The sequence below is a fragment of the Acanthochromis polyacanthus genome, chromosome 13 (assembly GCF_021347895.1).
Source record: "Acanthochromis polyacanthus isolate Apoly-LR-REF ecotype Palm Island chromosome 13, KAUST_Apoly_ChrSc, whole genome shotgun sequence".
In the NCBI taxonomy this organism is placed as follows: Eukaryota; Metazoa; Chordata; class Actinopteri; family Pomacentridae; genus Acanthochromis; species Acanthochromis polyacanthus.
Window position 1 is genome coordinate 25,689,735 of NC_067125.1, and position 19,275 is coordinate 25,709,009.

General features: G+C 46.6%; 1 protein-coding gene and 1 long non-coding RNA gene across 2 annotated transcripts in view; one reads left to right on the forward strand and one right to left on the reverse strand.

Annotated features, from left to right (window-relative positions):
- Positions 1 to 6,528: 6,528 nt before the first annotated feature.
- gpr4 (G protein-coupled receptor 4) overlaps positions 6,529 to 19,275 on the reverse strand; it is a 54,298-nt gene continuing 41,551 nt past the window's right edge. Inside the window, exons 2-4 of the mRNA XM_022194160.2 lie at positions 12,614 to 13,362; positions 10,376 to 10,640; positions 6,529 to 9,850 (exon numbers count right to left, since the gene is read on the reverse strand). Of these exons, the coding sequence (XP_022049852.1) occupies positions 9,129 to 9,850; positions 10,376 to 10,640; positions 12,614 to 12,742 (1,116 nt within the window). The 5' untranslated portion in view covers positions 12,743 to 13,362 and the 3' untranslated portion in view covers positions 6,529 to 9,128. The remainder of the gene's footprint in view (positions 9,851 to 10,375; positions 10,641 to 12,613; positions 13,363 to 19,275) is intronic.
- Positions 9,772 to 12,409, forward strand: LOC127536685 (uncharacterized). The gene is made up of 2 exons (XR_007945779.1): positions 9,772 to 9,886; positions 12,108 to 12,409. It is a non-coding gene; the product is annotated as an uncharacterized LOC127536685 (long non-coding RNA).

The following is a 19,275-nucleotide window of genomic DNA, read 5'->3' on the forward strand; positions in this document are numbered from 1 at the left end:
GCAGCGTCCCAGTCCTCGTCTCTCTGCGGTGATCTCATACAAGACGGACTGAAAATATGTGAATCCTGCCGTTTCACCTCCATGTCCGCACACATGATCCTGGCCTGGATTTTTCAAGCCACGAAACAAGACTGGTTCCTGATCTGCAGCCCCTCTGATATACGTTTGTGTATGTTAAAGCCTCAAAGTAGGTCATAAAACATACCGGGCAACTGAAAGTGTATAGAACTGTTCTGAACGGCCACACCTCAGGGCAAAGGAGAAGCCTACGACTTCTGTGCAGTTTAATGGGGATACATGTTCAGACTTTTTCCTCTGGAGTAAAAGTAAACAGCTCAACGCTGTCAGAGTTCATTTTAACAATCTTAAAGTGTTTGCTGTATCTCTGTCCACACAAGAGGCTTAATTTAACTCCATTTGAGAGTGTACAACAGTGTTAAATCACAATATGCAAAGTTGAGTATTAGCATTCAAAAAAGCCTTTATTACCCAGAAAACACCTTATTTACTGGATTAATGTGGAAATATAGGTAGGAAAAGACCTTTCATTCTTTGTTGCATTGGGAAGGTGAAGCCAACCAGTTAACACAGTTGATTAACTATGAGTTTGTCTTTAATAATCATTTTGCTGACAGAGTTAAAACAGATTCTACACGAAAGAGTGAAATAAACCTCTATGCAGTGTGACATTTCACTCAACAAATGCCAGTAAATGCATCTGATGTATACAAAATTACTAGTTTACATTCATGTCTGTCCAGACTCATATGCTGTATTCAGTAGCACATTTGAAATCTGTAAGTTTATTGAAAGAAATAAAAAACTGTCAGATTTCTTGTCTGTATTCTGATGTTTACCCAATAAAATTAATTCAAATAGAATACAAAGTTGCAGCAAAGACAGTCTGCAATGCTTTACATATGGACATTACTAAAAAGAAATATGTACACTATTGTTCAAAAGTTTGGGGTCACCCACACAATTTCATGTTTTCCAAGAAAACTTATGGTTTTATCCATGTGCTAACATAACTGTCACGGACTGAGCAGGGGGACCCGAGCAGAAAACCACACTACCAGGGCTGGCTGAGTGCAAGTGGTTTATTGATTGGGGTGAAAATGGTGGCTAGGTGGGGGAAAACCAGGGTGTAGGAGCGGAGAGTTCCGGGCAGGAGTAGGGGTCCAGGCAGGAGTGGGGGGTCCCGGGCAGCTGAACTGAAGAAGGCAGGAGAAAACAAGGTCAGAAAACACAGCAGAAACTCAAAACAGAAAATGCTGAAGGCTAGAGAGCAAACCAAACTGCGTGGTTCTTGTTTAACGCTCTGGCAGGGAGTGGAAGGCTGAGCCGGTCTTTATTGCAGAGGTGAGTCGTTAGTAAATGGTCATCAGCTGTCCGGGAGCTGTGCAGGTAGTTGATTACCTGAGTGGAGTCAGCTTGAGGAGCTAGACTCCACTCAGGCACCGAGCTGTAGGGGAGAGACAGGACAGAGGAGCGGACGGGAGACAACCAGACAGAGACAGGACAGAGGAGCGGAACCGTGACAGTACCCCCCCCTCAACGGGCGCCTCCCGGCGCCCCATGGACCCAACCAAACCTACCGGGGCAACCAAGGAGCAGACAGAGACACGCACACAGACACAGGAACCAGACGGAACAGAAGGGACCAAAAGGACAGAAAACAAGGGGAACAGACAGGAGGGAGGGAGAGAACTGAGGGCAGGGCAGGACTGGGCTGAGCTGAACTGGACTGAGGGCAGGGCTGAGCTGAACTGGACTGAGGGCAGGGCAGGACTGGGCTGAGCTGAACTGGACTGAGGGCAGGGCAGGACTGGGCTGAGCTGAGCTGGACTGAGGGCAGGGCAGGACTGGGCTGAGCTGAGCTGGACTGAGGGCAGGGCAGGACTGGGCTGGGCTGAGCTGGACTGAGGGCAGGGCAGGACTGGGCTGGGCTGAGCTGGACTGAGGGCAGGGCAGGACTGGGCTGGGCTGAGCTGGACTGAGGGCAGGGCAGGACTGGGCTGGGCTGAGCTGGACTGAGGGCAGGGCAGGACTGGGCTGGGCTGAGCTGGACTGAGGGCAGGGCAGGACTGGGCTGGGCTGAGCTGGACTGAGGGCAGGGCAGGACTGGACTGGGCTGAGCTGGACTGAGGGCAGGGCAGGACTGGGCTGAGCTGGACTGAGGGCAGGAAAGGACTGGGCTGAGCTGGACTGAGGGCAGGAAAGGACTGGGCTGAGCTGGACTGAGGGCAGGAAAGGACTGGGCTGAGCTGGACTGAGGACTGGACCGAGGCTGAGCTGGGCTGGGCGAAGCTGAGGACTGGACCGAGACTGAGCTGGGCTGGGCGAAGCTGAGGACTGGACCGAGACTGAGCTGGGCTGGGCGAAGCTGAGGACTGGACCGAGACTGAGCTGGGCTGGGCGAAGCTGAGGACTGGACCGAGACTGAGCTGGGCTGGGCGAAGCTGAGGACTGGACCGAGACTGAGCTGGGCTGGGCGAAGCTGAGGACTGGACCGAGACTGAGCTGGGCTGGGCGAAGCTGAGGACTGGACCGAGACTGAGCTGGGCTGGGCGAAGCTGAGGACTGGACCGAGACTGAGCTGGGCTGGGCGAAGCTGAGGACTGGACCGAGACTGAGCTGGGCTGGGCGAAGCTGAGGACTGGACCGAGACTGAGCTGGGCTGGGCGAAGCTGAGGACTGGACCGAGACTGAGCTGGGCTGGGCGAAGCTGAGGACTGGACCGAGACTGAGCTGGGCTGGGCGAAGCTGAGGACTGGACCGAGACTGAGCTGGGCTGGGCGAAGCTGAGGACTGGACCGAGACTGAGCTGGGCTGGGCGAAGCTGAGGACTGGACCGAGACTGAGCTGGGCTGGGCGAAGCTGAGGACTGGACCGAGACTGAGCTGGGCTGGGCGAAGCTGAGGACTGGACCGAGACTGAGCTGGGCTGGGCGAAGCTGAGGACTGGACCGAGACTGAGCTGGGCTGGGCGAAGCTGAGGACTGGACCGAGACTGAGCTGGGCTGGGCGAAGCTGAGGACTGGACCGAGACTGAGCTGGGCTGGGCGAAGCTGAGGACTGGACCGAGACTGAGCTGGGCTGGGCGAAGCTGAGGACTGGACCGAGACTGAGCTGGGCTGGGCGAAGCTGAGGACTGGACCGAGACTGAGCTGGGCTGGGCGAAGCTGAGGACTGGACCGAGACTGAGCTGGGCTGGGCGAAGCTGAGGACTGGACCGAGACTGAGCTGGGCTGGGCGAAGCTGAGGACTGGACCGAGACTGAGCTGGGCTGGGCGAAGCTGAGGACTGGACCGAGACTGAGCTGGGCGAAGCTGAGGACTGGACCGAGACTGAGCTGGGCGAAGCTGAGGACTGGACCGAGACTGAGCTGGGCGAAGCTGAGGACTGGACCGAGACTGAGCTGAGCGAAGCTGAGGACTGGACCGAGACTGAGCTGAGCGAAGCTGAGGACTGGACCGAGACTGAGCTGAGCGAAGCTGAGGACTGGACCGAGACTGAGCTGAGAACAGGGCAGGACGGGGACTGGACCGGACTGAACTGAGAACAGGGCAGGACGGGGACTGGACCGGACGGACGGGGACTGGACCGGACTGAACTGAGAACAGGGCAGGACGGGGACTGGACAGGGCGGAGGGTCCGCTCCGGAGGACGGACCGTGGGCTGGACAGGGCGGAGGGTCCGCTCCGGAGGACGGACCGTGGGCTGGACAGGGCGGAGGGTCCGCTCCGGAGGACGGACCGTGGGCTGGACAGGGCGGAGGGTCCGCTCCGGAGGACGGACCGTGGGCTGGACAGGGCGGGGATGGACAGGGCGGAGGGTCCGCTCTGGAGGACGGACCGTGGGCTGGACAGGGCGGGGATGGACAGGGCGGAGGGTCTGCTCCGGAGGACGGACCGTAGGTCGGACTGGCTGGGGATGAGTGGGCCGGTGAGTCCGTTCCGGTAGGCGGATGGTCCGTTCCGGCGGGCGGACCGTAGGTCAGACTGGCTGGGGATGAGTGGGCCGGTGAGTCCGTTCCGGTAGGCGGAGGGTCCGTTCCGGCGGGCGGACCGTAGGTCGGACTGGCTGGGGATGAGTGGGCCGGAGGGACCGCTCCGGGGGATGGCCCGAAGGCGGGACAGGCCGAGACCGGACCGGGCGGAGGGCCCGCTTCAGAGGGTGGCCTGGAGGCCGGACGGGCCAGGACTTGACAGACAGGCGGGGCCGCTCCGGCGGACGGCCCGGGGGCCGGACAGGGCAGAGGGGCCGCTCCGGCGGACGGACAGGGCAGAGGGGCCGCTCCGGCGGACGGACAGGGGGCGGGGCCGGGTCCGGTGGGTCCTCCGGTGGGTCCTCCGGGGGCGGAGCCGGGGGGAAGGCCTTAAGCCTTTCGCAGGCAGCCGAAGCCCTGGGGGCCCGAGGCGGCGCGGCGCGTCGACCACCGCGGGGGCCCGAGGCGGCGCGGCGCGTCGACCACCGCGGGGGCCCGAGGCGGCGCGGCGCGTCGACCACCGCGGGGGCCCGAGGCGGCGCGGCGCGTCGACCACCGCGGGGGCCCGAGGCGGCGCGGCTGCCATGGGGAAGTGTGACGGGGCTGTCCAGGAACTGCTGAATGTAGTTGGGTAGGTAATTAATCAGACCAGGCCGCTGAACCGCCAGACGAAGGCCCTGGGCCACAGTCTCCTCCCTGGGATCTTTCCTCCACTCATCGTGTAGATCACGTAATGCATAAAAGTATATGCTGTTCTCCAAACAGGAGAAGAGAACTACAAGGGAGGAGCCCTGGGTCCAGGGCAGGGAGTCAGGGTCCTCAGTTGGTGGAACTGGGGTCTGGGTCGGGGTCCGGTTCTGGGGAGCAGAGGTCGGGGTCCGGTTCTGGGGAGCAGAGGTCGGGGTCCGGTTCTGGGGAGCAGAGGTCGGGGTCCGGTTCTGGGGAGCAGAGGTCGGGGTCCGGTTCTGGGGAGCAGAGGTCGGGGTCGGGGTCCGGTTCTGGGGAGCAGAGGTCAAAAAGATGGCTCCCGTGTGGACTGGAGACGGAGGACCGGAGTGCGGTCTCACTGAGGCAGAACCCCGGGAACCATGGTGCCTCTTGGAAGGCAGTTTTATTGCCCAACGGGTTCCCCAGAAGGGAGAGGATGTGTCATAACCTGCCATGGGAACTGTAGGATCCGGAGATGAGGTGAGGGGCAGAGCAGAAGGAATCCGGTTGCAGGGTTTGCAGCGACTGTGAGAGGAGAAGGTTGGTCCAAACCCTGGTAGTGCTTTCCGGGTCCGTTTGTGGCCAGAGCGTTCTGTCACGGACTGAGCAGGGGGACCCGAGCAGAAAACCACACTACCAGGGCTGGCTGAGTGCAAGTGGTTTATTGATTGGGGTGAAAATGGTGGCTAGGTGGGGGAAAACCAGGGTGTAGGAGCGGGGAGTTCCGGGCAGGAGTGGGGGTCCAGGCAGGAGTGGGGGTCCAGGCAGGAGTGAGGGTTCCAGGCAGGAGTGAGGGTTCCAGGCAGGAGTGAGGGTTCCAGGCAGGAGTGGGGGTTCCAGGCAGGAGTGGGGGTTCCCGGGCAGCTGAACTGAAGAAGGCAGGAGAAAACAAGGTCAGAAAACACGGCAGAAACTCAAAACAGAAAATGCTGAAGGCTAGAGAGCAAACCGAACTGCGTGGTTCTTGTTTAACGCTCTGGCAGGGAGTGGAAGGCTGAGCCGGTCTTTATTGCAGAGGTGAGTCGTTAGTAAATGGTCATCAGCTGTCCGGGAGCTGTGCAGGTAGTTGATTACCTGAGTGGAGTCAGCTTGAGGAGCTAGACTCCACTCAGGCACCGAGCTGTAGGGGAGAGACAGGACAGAGGAGCGGATGGGAGACAACCAGACAAACAGGGCAGAGGAGAGGATGGGAGACAACCAGACAAACAGGGCAGAGGAGAGGATGGGAGACAACCAGACAAACAGACAGACAGGACAGAGGAGTGGACGGGAGACAACCAGACAGAGACAGGGCAGAGGAGAGGATGGGAGACAACCAAACAGACAGGACAGAGGAGCGGAACCGTGACAATAACTCCACAAGGGTTTTCTAATCATCAATGAGCCTTTCAACACCATTAGCTAACACAATGTAGCATTAGAACACAGGAGTGATGGATGCTGGAAATGTTCTTCTGGACAATGACCTTGACCTTTTGCATATTTTTTTTTTTACAGTATTAGACATTTGTGGGAAATTTTGTTTTAATTACCAAATGAAATCTTGAGTTATGGCCAAAAAATAATGTCTGGTGAGATTTCTGTGGCCTTTGACCTTAAACAACAAAATCTAATCAGTTCACCCTTTGGTCTGACTGAACATTTGCTCCAAATGTCAAGGAAAGTCCCTCAAGGCATTCCCCAGGAGACCAGAACAGATGAACACAGAAACAAAAAAGAAAGAAACAAAATCAATAGTCTGTGTGCTGTAGTTTAGCCAGTTTAGCTTAGCCAACTGCTAAGCCAGCTGCTTTTTCTCAGCTTAAACAAACAAACAAACACGGGTAGAAGCAAAGTTTCATATGCATGATTTATTTCTCACTGACACTGTCGATGAGCAAATACACAATATGAAGCCTGGCGTCTCCTCTCCTCTCAGAACCGACACACGGATGCACGACAAAACCAGCGGCAGGTAGAGCAGCGACACGAACAAGCTGAAAGTTTCCACAGACTTCATTTTACATCACTGCACTGAGCTGAGCAGTGCTTTCATGCCGAGAAAACATTATTTTTAAAAAAATCACTGCTGCTGGGATGCAGGTGTAACTGCAATGTGGGCACTTCTTTATCTCAGCTAAACCACTGCCTTGAACTGGAGATTAATGAACCATAATACTGCACACAAGGAAGATCATTCGTTGCTATATTTCTGAGCATACAGCAGAGAATCCTACAGTGTAAACAGATGCATTGATGAAATGTTATTACCATTAATCCAAAGGTACAAAAACATACAACTGCACAGAAAAGCAAACAGAAAAAAAGTTTAAAGATCAGGCTGACAGTTGATTTAGTTTTCTGGAGTCAAATTTACTGCATTTTTTTTTTAAATTCAAAATGCTATTTTTTGGATTTGCAAATGTGAGAGCTAAATTTGCATTATTTGGTCACTTTATGTTGGATTTACTGTATAAAAAAGCTCCCAAAATGGAAAAGTAACATCAATCAATTTCATTTTCTGACAGCTCCCACTTGACTCTAGAAATAAAATATGACAGCTATGCTAGAACTGGCTGATTAAAACGGTCATTTATGTTTACATTAAAATCAATCAGCCCTCACATAGAAAAGCTATAAATGCTATACATTTTTAACTACTGATTTTGGAAAGAGTCCTTAAAAACAATCAATGCTGCATTGCTCGTTTCAGTTCAGCCATATCCTCCAGGGCTGGAGATGGTTTTATGTTTATTCCAATAAATCTTTTCCTTAACACACTTTAAAAAATGCATGATTAATACTTCCTAATTTGATTCTCTATTATGACAAACCACGTTAGCAGCCACGTGATTCATGGAGGAACGTATAAATCCTGTCAATTTAGAGAAACTGGATTAGATCTGATGACTGTTGCGCAACATGGTTAGTGAGGACAAATGAAACTGAAAACAACAATGATCAAAATATAATTTTGAAAGTTCAGGACTTAATTCAAAAGCTTTTGTCTGTAATTGGAATGTAAATGTTACTGGGTCAACTGGGCCTTTGCTCTCGCAGTTTGAATCCAGGCAGGTCAGATGTTATTATCTGCAGCAAAGTCAATGCTGTCAGAACTTTTAAGCAATAAAAGTAAAATTTTATACCTCTAGCATGTACGTTCCCATATTTTTATGATTACTAGCAAATGCATGCACTCATATTGCAAAAAAAACCATCTCTGTTTTACAACTATGACACTGATTTTCTGCTCCACAACATACCGCTAATATAGTTAAATGTGAAACTTTCAGGCTAAGCAGAATGCAGTAAAAGGCTGTTTTATATCTCAGTGATGTGAGATATATATTTTTTGCTGTATGTGGTAAAAATAAGACAAAAAACATGGCTCATATTACAAAAGAAAGACACTTTGACTCTAAGCCTTCATGCTGTCACAGTTTACAAGCTGAGGTACTTCAAAAGGCTTCATTATTTCTTTCAACAAAAAAACTACTGTAACAATAAAGACATTTCCAAACTGCATTACAAATGTTTAATTCTCAATCTTTTGTATCAACCTCCTGCCGCTCTTTATTCATATTCCAAAGCAGAGCATCTGCCTTTTGTCCAGTTGGGCGTCGATGTGACAGCGAGTCTCCTCTCGGACTACCTGCAGCACTCCGATATGCAGAGACCAGTCTGTTTAAATATTTAAATATTCAAAAGTGTCTTCCTCGGCATCACAAACAACTCCTGGCACAGAAAATAGTCCACAATCCAAACTGTATTGTTAAGATCCTTACTAGTCGCACCATTGGTGGGTCGGTCGATTTGTTCTAGACTTTGATCCAGACTGAAATATCTCAACATTTACTGGACGTTTGGTGTGAAATTTAGTACAGAGATTCATGTTAAGGTGAATTTGAATCCTAAGGATGCTGGTGATCCCCTAACTTTTCATAGAGCGCCACCGTCAGATCAAAGTTTCTTCTGCTCCAACCACAAATCACGTTGACATGCCAAGTGTAGCATGCAGTGCAGCTGTACAGGTGAAAGTTGAACCAAATCAGCAGCATATAACTGAAAACCTTATTGTGTGAACAGGTAATTAGAATGCAAGAAAATTCATATTTGTCATGTTTTTTTGTTACAAACTACATTACAAAATCCAACCTAATTTGTTTGCAGAATTTTTTCCCCCCACACGAGGTGAAGATCTAACAACAACAAAGTAGTTTCTCCATCGACATTCAACTGTTTTCCGTTCATTTCCACCTCACATCTGTCTGTTACCGTGACTACAGACCATGTATTTTGTTGACTTTGTTGGCTTCTTAATGTGCCATCTAGTGGAAGCTTTAACCCCACACATCTACAGCCACTACTTGCATCTGATTTCAGCCTGAAGAAACCAGACCCTGGGAGTGCTAGGAGCTTCCTCTGAACAGTTTGGATCTGTTACTGTGCGTTCACTTCTTAACACTGAGGATGGTCATCTGTAAGCACTCCTCCTTCAGAGCCACCAGCTCAGTCTTGTAGCTGCTCGTCTTGCCTCCGTCAGCGTACACACAGGGCTGCTTCTTTGCAGACAGCGGCGTTTCCATGGTTACCGAACCAGCGTTGAGTATGTCAGCGTGCGACGGCGAGGAAGAGGAGCGCCGGTGGCAGGCGGCGGACAGTAAAGCTGAGAGCGCTCGGCCGACATCGTGCCTCGCCCCCTCATTGACGAAACAGTACAAAATGGGATCAGCCACACAGTTCAGGCTGGTCAGTGCTAAAGATACGTGATACGCCGCAAACAGGGTCTCCTCTGAGCTGCAGTCACATGGCTTCCTCAGAAACATGGCACTCCGCACCAGAAGCAGGATGTGGTATGGTCCAAAGCACAGCAGGACAATGAGAATCAAACTCAAAGCCAGACGCTGAATTTTGGCCTTTTCCTGACGCTCTGTGGAGACGTTGCACCGCACCGCCACGAGGATCCCTCGGTAGGCGATGAGCATGGCTGTCCACGGAGCCAGAAAGCCAAGAAATGTCCTGTAGAGGTTCATCCCTGCCACCCAGTCCTGCATGGGATATTTCTCGAAGCAGAAGGTGTGGTTGAAGCGGTCCTGGAAGAGCTCATCATGGAAGAGAGGAGCGGAGTTGGCGACGATCTCGATGATCCAGACCATGGCGCTGACCAGGATGGCTGCAGGAAGAGGGGAAAGAAACACTAGAGATTCAGGTAACTTTTATTTCTCTGGGTTGTGTTCACACTGAATGATCATGGAGGAAAACAGTAGCCATTCACCAAACAGTAAACCTAATACCATCTTTGTTTGCACAAAAAACTGTTTCAAAGTCTTACTGCCATCTACATGAAAAGTAAAAACTAATTTTCATCGTGTTGTACTGCTTGTCCGGGGCCTTGTTTCGAAACTGGGTTTAAGGTAGGTGTCATTAAAAAGTATTCAGTGTAATGTCTTTTGCAGATTTCCTGGGTTAGGTAGCTATTTCTATTCTGTCGTAGATGGAAGTGATCTTATCTCTGCACAAACTGAATTTCCTGTAGATGCACATGCCCTTAAGTCTCTTAATCTTAATGGTGGAAAAACAGGATGGGGTGCCGCAGACAATGTGTCAGATTTAAAAGCACTTACTCTCATAACATTGTTTTATCAGAGGTGTTAAGGTTGCAATAAATAAATTTGTTTTAAAGATGTGTCATTCGTACCCGTTTTGATCCGTCGAACCTTCGCAAAGCGCAGAGGATACGCCACAGCCAGGTACCTGTCCAGTGATATACAGCAGAGGAAGGCAATGCTGACATAGATATTAGTGTAGAAGATAAATCCAAACAGCTTGCAGCTCTCCTGACCGTGGATCCAGTCATCGTGCTGCAGGAAGTAGTCGATCCACAGAGGAAGAGTGGTGATGTAGAGGAGGTCAGCCACCGAGAGGTTGATTAAGTAGACGCCGAGCTCGTTGCGTTGGCGAACCTGGAGGGAGTGTGAAAAAGGGGAGGACAGGAGTAAATGTATGGTCATGCCATATTCTTACAACTCAGACAAGGTGCAATGTATCGTTTTTATACAAATGTAAGAAAAAAAAACATGCAAACAAGGTGTTCATTTGCATTGGCTACAAATCCTTTGGTTTCCCTAATAGAACAGTGGCAAACATTTTGATCCACTGGTTGGGTTTGCTCAGTATATTCTCTCACAGGTAAACGTATTTCAAGCCTTGTAAAATAAATATGTGTTTTGATGTCTTTATATGCAGCAGCCAAAGAACATATGAGCTAACTGTGTTTTTCCAATGTGATTTGCCAGCATTTGGATTGAAATCCAGCTTATAAGAGATAGCTCTGTTTCCCCTTGCAGTATTGGCATTACAGAGTTATTATTTAGGCACATCCACCCTGGTGAATAAACCAAGTAAGCTCATGTTTAGGATTCAGTTCAGGTCCTGTCACTTGGTCGTGTGGTCACTACAATGGCTGTAATGTACCTTGGTGACACAGCACACTAGTGTTTATCTGAGTCTTTGTGTACTCACGTCAGAGAAAAAAAAAATCAATTGTCCAAAGTTTGAAACGTGGCCCTGACGCCGCAATGGAACACAAACAACAATATCACATTGAAATATTGCTCATTTTTAATGAAGTTTGTCCTCGAAAGATTCGAGTTACTGGACTCGCTTCAATGAAAAGTCAATAAAATTCATCCCACTGCTGCCAAAGCAAACGAATGTTCTGTGGGAAACACTGGAAATGTTTGATGCTGTCTGGGAAAATATCTCAACGCCTCCGAGGACCCAATCTAGCAGCCAGGCTCGGATATGTAACTTGGAAAATGTCATGTAAATTAGAGGCATCTGCGAAGTGAACTCTGTTGCTTTTTTGAACTGCTTGCTGTTTTCATTCCAGACATCTTAGTACGGCAGGTATAAATATCTACAAGGTGAACCCCAGAAAGCAGCTGTATTTAAATCAACTCTGTATGTGTATCCCAACTTCAGTGATAATTTAGGTTTCATTTTCCTGTGCATGTGCACTAATTCATGTTTTATTTCTCAGGTGCAACATTTGAATTTCATGCTTAACATTTCATTTTCATGCGCAACATTTTGCTAAAATGTGCAATATTTCACTTTCATGTACAACAATGTCAATGTAATGTGCAATATCTCATTTTCATCTCATTTTTCAGGTGCAATATTTCACTATCATGTATGAATTTACTTATTATCTCAGTGTAATTGCCAGCATTACTTTTAGCTTTTCTAGTCCAGCCTTATTTTAGCTTATGTCATTTCAGTAATGTATTATACTCACATCTTACTGCTTTTCTACTTTTTAGGCACTGCATTTTGTATGTCACTTTTTTTTCTCTCTCTGGACAATTTCGGCCATAACAATTTTCTTGCAAATTTATAAAATTTGATCTTATCTTATCTTTTCTTAGATGTTGACAATGTAAGGAGACGGGGGTGGCCAGGAACCGAACAGGGGTCTCACAGCTTGAAGACGTTTGCATCTATGAACACCTGATTGTTGGATCATTTAATTTATTTTTGGCTTTTAAACACAAATTTTAGACTTAAAACTTATAAGATTGGCATTCAAATGACAAGATGACGTTTCTAAGTACCTTAATTGTGTATACATTGTTATTTCTAAGTAGATTTGTTGAGGGTTTCTCTAGAAACTGCTTACTTAACCAAGATGGAAAAAGAGTCCAAAATAAATCCTGCTATTAGAATCCAATGAAGCCTGTGACCTTTTAAGTGGCAGCTCCCACCAGTCGGTTTCAACCACTGCTTACTGTAACACATTACTAGCCAATAGTGGTGACAGGTGGAGTGTGAGCACGTGTGTGTGTGTGTGTGTGTGTGTGTGTGTGTGTGTGTGTGTGTGTGTGTGTGTGTGTGTGTGTGTGTGTGTGTGTGTGTGTGTGTGTGTCCACTCTACCTGCATGTAGGCGGCCCACAGTGCCATGCAGTTAGTGGGCAGCCCCAGAACGATGACTATGATGTAGAGCGTCGGCTGGAAGAACTGGTCCACCTTACTGTCCACATCACAGAAGGAGATGTTGCACATTGTCCTGTGTGAGCCTCTCTGACTGTGTGTTTTTCGTGCGTTCAGCTACTCTCAGCTCTCCGTTTTTCCTCGCTGTAGTTTCACTATATTCCAGCTCCAGCAGTTTGACAGCGACATGCCGACTCTGGCATCCTGCTCGGCTTCCACGCAGCGGTCAGAACTGTTATTTTTGGGGCATTTCATGGTTCCTGTTTCTTAAAACACTGTCCCTTTTCGCCCGGAGGCCTCGGTATGTCATAATCCTCTCTCACGCTTCATGTCCTTCAGTGTGGAGTAAAAGAGGAGAAGAAAGGCAGGGGCGAGGAGTAAAACGTGGTGAAATGAAAGCCGCCTTATCGACACCGTGCCAGGCCTCCTGCGCTTGGACAAGACCTCATCAATCTTTCAGAGATTAGAGGTCTGCCAGGTCTACTGTGAGAGCTATGAGGCTGAACATCAGAGTGTGCGTGTGTGTGTGTGTGTGTGTGTGTGTGTGTGTCTGTGTGTGTGGCAGCGTCTCAAGGTCCCGATGACACACTAAACTCCTCAGGGATGCTCACATTAAAACACAGGAATGACTTTACAGAGCTTCAGCACTCCAGAGCTGACAGGCCATCCATTTGCTGTGAACTCCCGCAGATCTGCAAGAGAGAAGCAGAGAGAGGCCATTAAATTATAATAAGTGTGCTTTGATTTGTTGCATTTTTGTGCCATAAAAGTGCAACATCAATACGATAAAGATAAAGAGGGCAGGTTCAAACTGGAAAACCTGCAACACAAGGAGTGCAGAATAGAAACCAGGGTGATTTCTTGCAAATCAGTCTACAATTACACGCCTTAAGAACCTCAGATTTGCTCTCACTTTATTAAAGCAGAATATTTAAAACCCAAGACCATTCCAGTAAATGGAAACTGCTCTATTTGTACATCTCCTGCATCATTTTCTGCACATTCTGCTGACAGTTTTAGAGTTCGCACTGCGTGTTTCTACACAGCATGACTTTGTAATGACTGCAGCTAAAATTGCAATCAAACATTATGTTCTTTGTCCAGTAATTCACATTCTCCAGCACTCATACTTGGTCAGGAATGCACTCCATTTTGCTGTTTCACATGTCAGCATCCTTCCCCTTACATCATAAAGCTTTGTCTTTCAGGCTCATTTGCTGTGTTTATTTGCTGTGCTCCACATTTGCACACGTCTTACAACACTCAAACCTGCAGATTTCAGGGGTTTGGTTTGGTTATTTGAAGTGAATTTCATCCTTCTCGGGGTAAAAACAAACCACTAACAATTGCCTGGAATGAGCACACCCTCTGCACACACAGTCCAGCCCTTGTCTTCTAATATTGTGGATTCTGCTGCCCAAACATTCAGCAATATTGTGTGAGAAACAAGACAAAGCCTGATAGAGGGACACTTTCTGCAGCCGGTACAGTGAGAGAGCAGGACTTCATATGGGTGACATTTGCTCAGAGACTAACACCTGCTACGACACCACGGAACATGCTGACACACTGTACAGGCAGAGGAAGACCTTGTGCAGCGTGCAAACAGAGAGTCCAGGATATATGATAGCCATTATGTAAGCCCTAATATAAACATGACCTGAATGTGCGTTAACAGCAGCGAGAGAGTGTGTCTGGATTTCTCTCAGCTTCTGTTTCTACACCTTGGATCGCTTCGGTGATGTTGCATGCAGCCGATGTCAGTCCACATGTGCTTTCAATCGCTTTGCCTAAATACGTTCTGAAGCACTGCCGACCGCCTCCCTCCACAGTTTATGTACATTTCAGCTTCTCTCCACACCTTTCTTGGGCTGACGGATTTCAGGAATAACTGTGAAGGATTTTCAACCTGTGGAGCCAACTGAGTGGTCGGTTTGTGATTAAAAAGGCAGGAAATGGAGTTTAATATATAAATTTATCAAGTTATTCCTGCTAGAATCTACCAAAATTGTATTTAAACTAAGTGCAAACAATAGTCAGAATTCCTTGTATGAGTGGAGAGTTTGAAGTATTTCAGAGTAAGTATTTAGCATGTATTTGGTGTCCAGTTTGATAATTTGATGTAAATGAAATTAACACAGATTCTCTGGAGAACTTCAAACTGTTTAGTAAATTTTATTGTCTGAGGTTCATCATTCAGATGGTTGGTGCATATGAATAGTTTGTGGAAAATGGGAAAAGGTCCATATTTTGAAGAAATTTGATGGCAAAGTGTTGCTTTTAGGTCATTCCATTTCAATTCAACAAATTTTAAAAGAAGTTCATGCCTGACCATCTCACATTTGTCTAATTTAATTAGGTTTCTTCCCTGTTAAAAGGGTGTTTTCCTTGCCACTGTTGCCTTTGGGCTTGCTCTGGGGGTCAGGCATATGGGTTCTGTAAAGCATCTTGAGACGATTTGACTGTAATTGACGCTATATAAATAAAATTGAATTGAATTTTTTTATTTTTTAAAGAATTTTTACAAAAAACACCTAATGATATCTACAGTAGCAGATTTTTACTTGATCAATATTCACCAGTTTTTTTAAAAAAAAAATCTGTCAAATTAAAGACAATCAGGAGCGGGACATTCAATAAACTGAGGTGGAATGACCCTGAATGACGTGAAGCCAAAAACAGCAGAATCAATTCTTTTGAGAAAGTGGACATACACACAAGTTATAATGCAATTCTGGTTGTGAAGACAAGCAGAAGTCAGACTACAGAATCACTCAACCTGACTGAGGACAGGAGTCAGGAACAGCAATGAGCTTTATGACTTTGCTGTCCATGATCAAAGCTTTCAGAGCAGACTGTGATTGTACTGGGCATCTCCCACATGTGAAGCCTCTTTCCAAAGCCACAGGGCAGAAAGGTTGAATTTTCCTGGTTAGAAGTGCAGGATGAGGCATCTGAGGTTTAAGCAGTTTAAAGAAAACACCTTCACTGACTCAAAATGACGATCACTACACACGAGGATCCTGAATGACGACATTTCAGAGGTGACATTGTCAGAAATAAATCTTTGTTGGGGAAACATGCATTCTGATAAGCTGAACCACGACTCTACTGTAATCTCTCGACACACACACAGCAGAGTGAGGATTATTTGGTTAACTGCCTTCATACGTGCAGGTCACATTGGAGGTAAACTGGCTTGTTTTTCCTCTAAATCCCCTCAAGGTTTTGTTTGCACTATTTTAATTCCAAAACAGCAAAACACGACAAGCCAACGGCGTCTCAGCTGACCGATGAACGCTGAAGAGGCTTTTTGTTTTTAATCTTTTAGTAAACCTTCACTCGTTCTCTAAACAGTAAAAAGACTATTATTTCTATTTTGCCCTGGTGCAAATAGGTCTAACTTCTCTGGCTTACTTTCTATAATTTAGGACAATTTAGATAGAATGAGCAAATCTTATATTCACCTTCAAGATGCTTGATTATTGTGAGAAGTCAAAATATAAAGTTCAATTCACTGTAAGTTTCATTATTATGGATCCTCAGGAGCTTTTCTTTAAAATGACAAAGTTTCGCTTCTTCACATTAGGTTTTGTCTTTCCTAGTTATTTGCATTCCATCCATAAGATCCTTAAGAACAATTAGTGTGCTCGTCTGGGCCACTAATGTTACAGAACACAGTACGTTTTGGAGTTTATGAGTAGCTGTCGAAGTAGTTTAGAAATAATTGGTCATCCCAAAGGTGGGATGACCAATGGGATGACCCCATTGGTTCATCCCAACAGTGAGTCCCCAACGGGTCATCCCATCATGACCCACTGGGGCCTCCGTACATTATATACAGTGTATGAAGCATTGAGATTCTTAAGTGTGAGGCTTACGATAGAAAATGATTCACTGTAGGTCAATAATCAAAGGTACACGTATAATTAAAGGTTCAAACATTGCTATAACCATTAATACATGCAATTTTGGGGATTTTCGTGTAGCGAAATACAAAACAAGAGACAGGGAAACAACACAAAAGCAAAGATGGAAAGATACAGAACAATATGCAAATAAGTTAAAGTAATAGTTATAAGTTTGTTGGTGTATTGGGGCCATTGTAGGTTAAAAAAGAACATCAAGAAAAGCTATAAATTTCTGAGAAAAAAAGCGCAATTCTCTGATATTAAGTAGGGTAAACTTACAAGACAAAATGACCATTTCTGAATTTAGCTGTAAAAAAACGAATACTCTGAGGCTAAAGTCACAAATTTATAAGGAACATATCAGAGAAACTGTTTTTTCTTACACAAGGAAGCACAGTGCTTCACTTTGCAAGTCTGGATCAACAGAGTCTGCCTGTTACGTATTATGTCTGAAGTGATTGACCTTATCTGGCTGAAAACAGACCATCGATAAGTAAATACTTCCATTTTATCATTAGCATCTGCACTTGAAGAGACGTGGCTGTAAATCTGTACTTTCAAAACCTATATATAAATACACTACCGTTCAATTTGGAGTCACTTAGAAATGTCCTTATTTTGAAAGAAGAATGAAGATTACATTAAATGAATGACACATCCAGTCTAGACATTGTTAATGTTGTAAATGACTATTCTAGCTGGAAATGGCAGATTTTTAATGGACTATCTCCATAGGGGTACAGAGGAACATTTCCAACAACCATCACTCCTGTGTTCTAATGCTACATTGTGTTAGCTAATGGTGTTGAAAGACTAATTGATGATTAGAAAACCCTTGTGTAGTTATGTTACACATGGATAAAAGTGTGAGTTTTCTTGTAAAACATTAAATTGTCTGGCTGACCCCAAACTTTTAAACAATACTGTACACATATTGTACAATGTAGGTGTTGTATCTACATTCCTAAATGTACAAAGTGACTTTATATCTTCAGTTTGATGATTTTCACGACAACAACTTCCCGAGGTTGAAGGTTTATTACATAAACGACACCTCAGACACAGATCCTGGTGGGGACTCGTCTGGCAATTTCTCTCCTTCACCCTGCAGTCACAGCCTTCGACAATCAAAGAGCTGCGATCACATCTGTCAGCGCTGAGCACCACAGAGAGACTCCACTTCCTCATTAGATAAAACAGCAGGACCACATGCCACTGACAAACCACTGCCAGCCGACCTTATCGCTGCTGAAAGGCTGCTCCCAGCGGGAGTGCAGGGCCGGGTGTGATTCTGGCTTTGTGCTCGCATCAAACTATGGAAAATTCGGATTAAATATAGACTAAATGACTGTAAGATCAGAGCAGATCAGACTAAACTAGAACTATTCTCTGTCCAGCAGCTACAGTGGAGAACCTTGGGGCATCACCTCTGACCCCTTATCTCCTAAAGTGATATGACTGACAGGCATACAATAAGCATCACCTGTGTTATTTTTATCCAGAAACGTGGTTTTGCTCTGTGAATTACAGATATTTATCACGCTGTGTTTGCGTGCGATGGCAACACACACACGCACGCACGCACGCACGCACGCACGCACGCACGCGCGCGCGCGCACGCACGCACGCGCACACACACACACACACACACACACACATACACACAACTCTGCTGCTGTTGTGTCTCCGTGGGAGGTTTTCTCTTTGCGCTGTCAGGTCAGTTAGCAGCAGCTGACAGGCTCCTCAGCAGTCAAACAATCGCCACGTTTCTGACATGAAGCTGTCATGACACTCAATCACCGTCACAGTGGACTGTTATCCACACAGCTGCAGACTGCACAGCCTGGCTTTCTTGGACTAGAGTGGCTTTTTGCCCGAAAAAGATGAGTAAAAACTGTTGTTAATTAGCAGTTTTATTGTGGTTGCTGCTGCTCTTTTCAAGATTTTTTGAGATGATGTCAAAAAAATCTTCAGCGTCGACACAATTATTTTCAGAGTTTCGACCATTAGCAGCGTTCTGGAGGAGTTATTCTAATGATAAATGATTTGATGTCATTTGTTTGTCTTAGAAAAGGATGCATGTGGCACATTTAATATCCAGCCAGTGGTTTCACACTGTTCTACTGATAGAAAAACATGGATATCAATGCTAATAAATCAGCTTGAATGAAAAATAACTTACATTAAACACAATTTTGAATTGGATCAAACTGTTTTGTGAAGAACACCAATTCTTCAACACAAATGTTAAAACTTCAAGAATACATACCAGCAGGATATTTTGGTGGGTAACCCAGAATGTCAAGAAAAGTTTCATTTTTGTAGGAAATAAACTCCACAGATCCTCTTTCAGAAGTCATATGAGATCATTACAATGCATAAAATGACAAAAAAAGCTGAACTGCATCACTGAAGACTAAATTTTAAAGGATTTCAGGTGCTCCTGCACATGAAGACATCTTATTTCTGCTTTACTATCGCTTTAAATATCTCGTCTTAACTCTTCTTTACTTAGAACGTCAATGAACGCATGGATCATCATGATAGCAGTTGCAGTGGATGCATTCAGAACCTCAATGCAAGACTGTGACTCATCATGGCTTAGAGAGTTCAAATCTACAAACATACACACATATTATGTGTCCTGCTGCACCACTGCTTGTGCTTTGAAAGGTGATGCCAACACTGTTCACC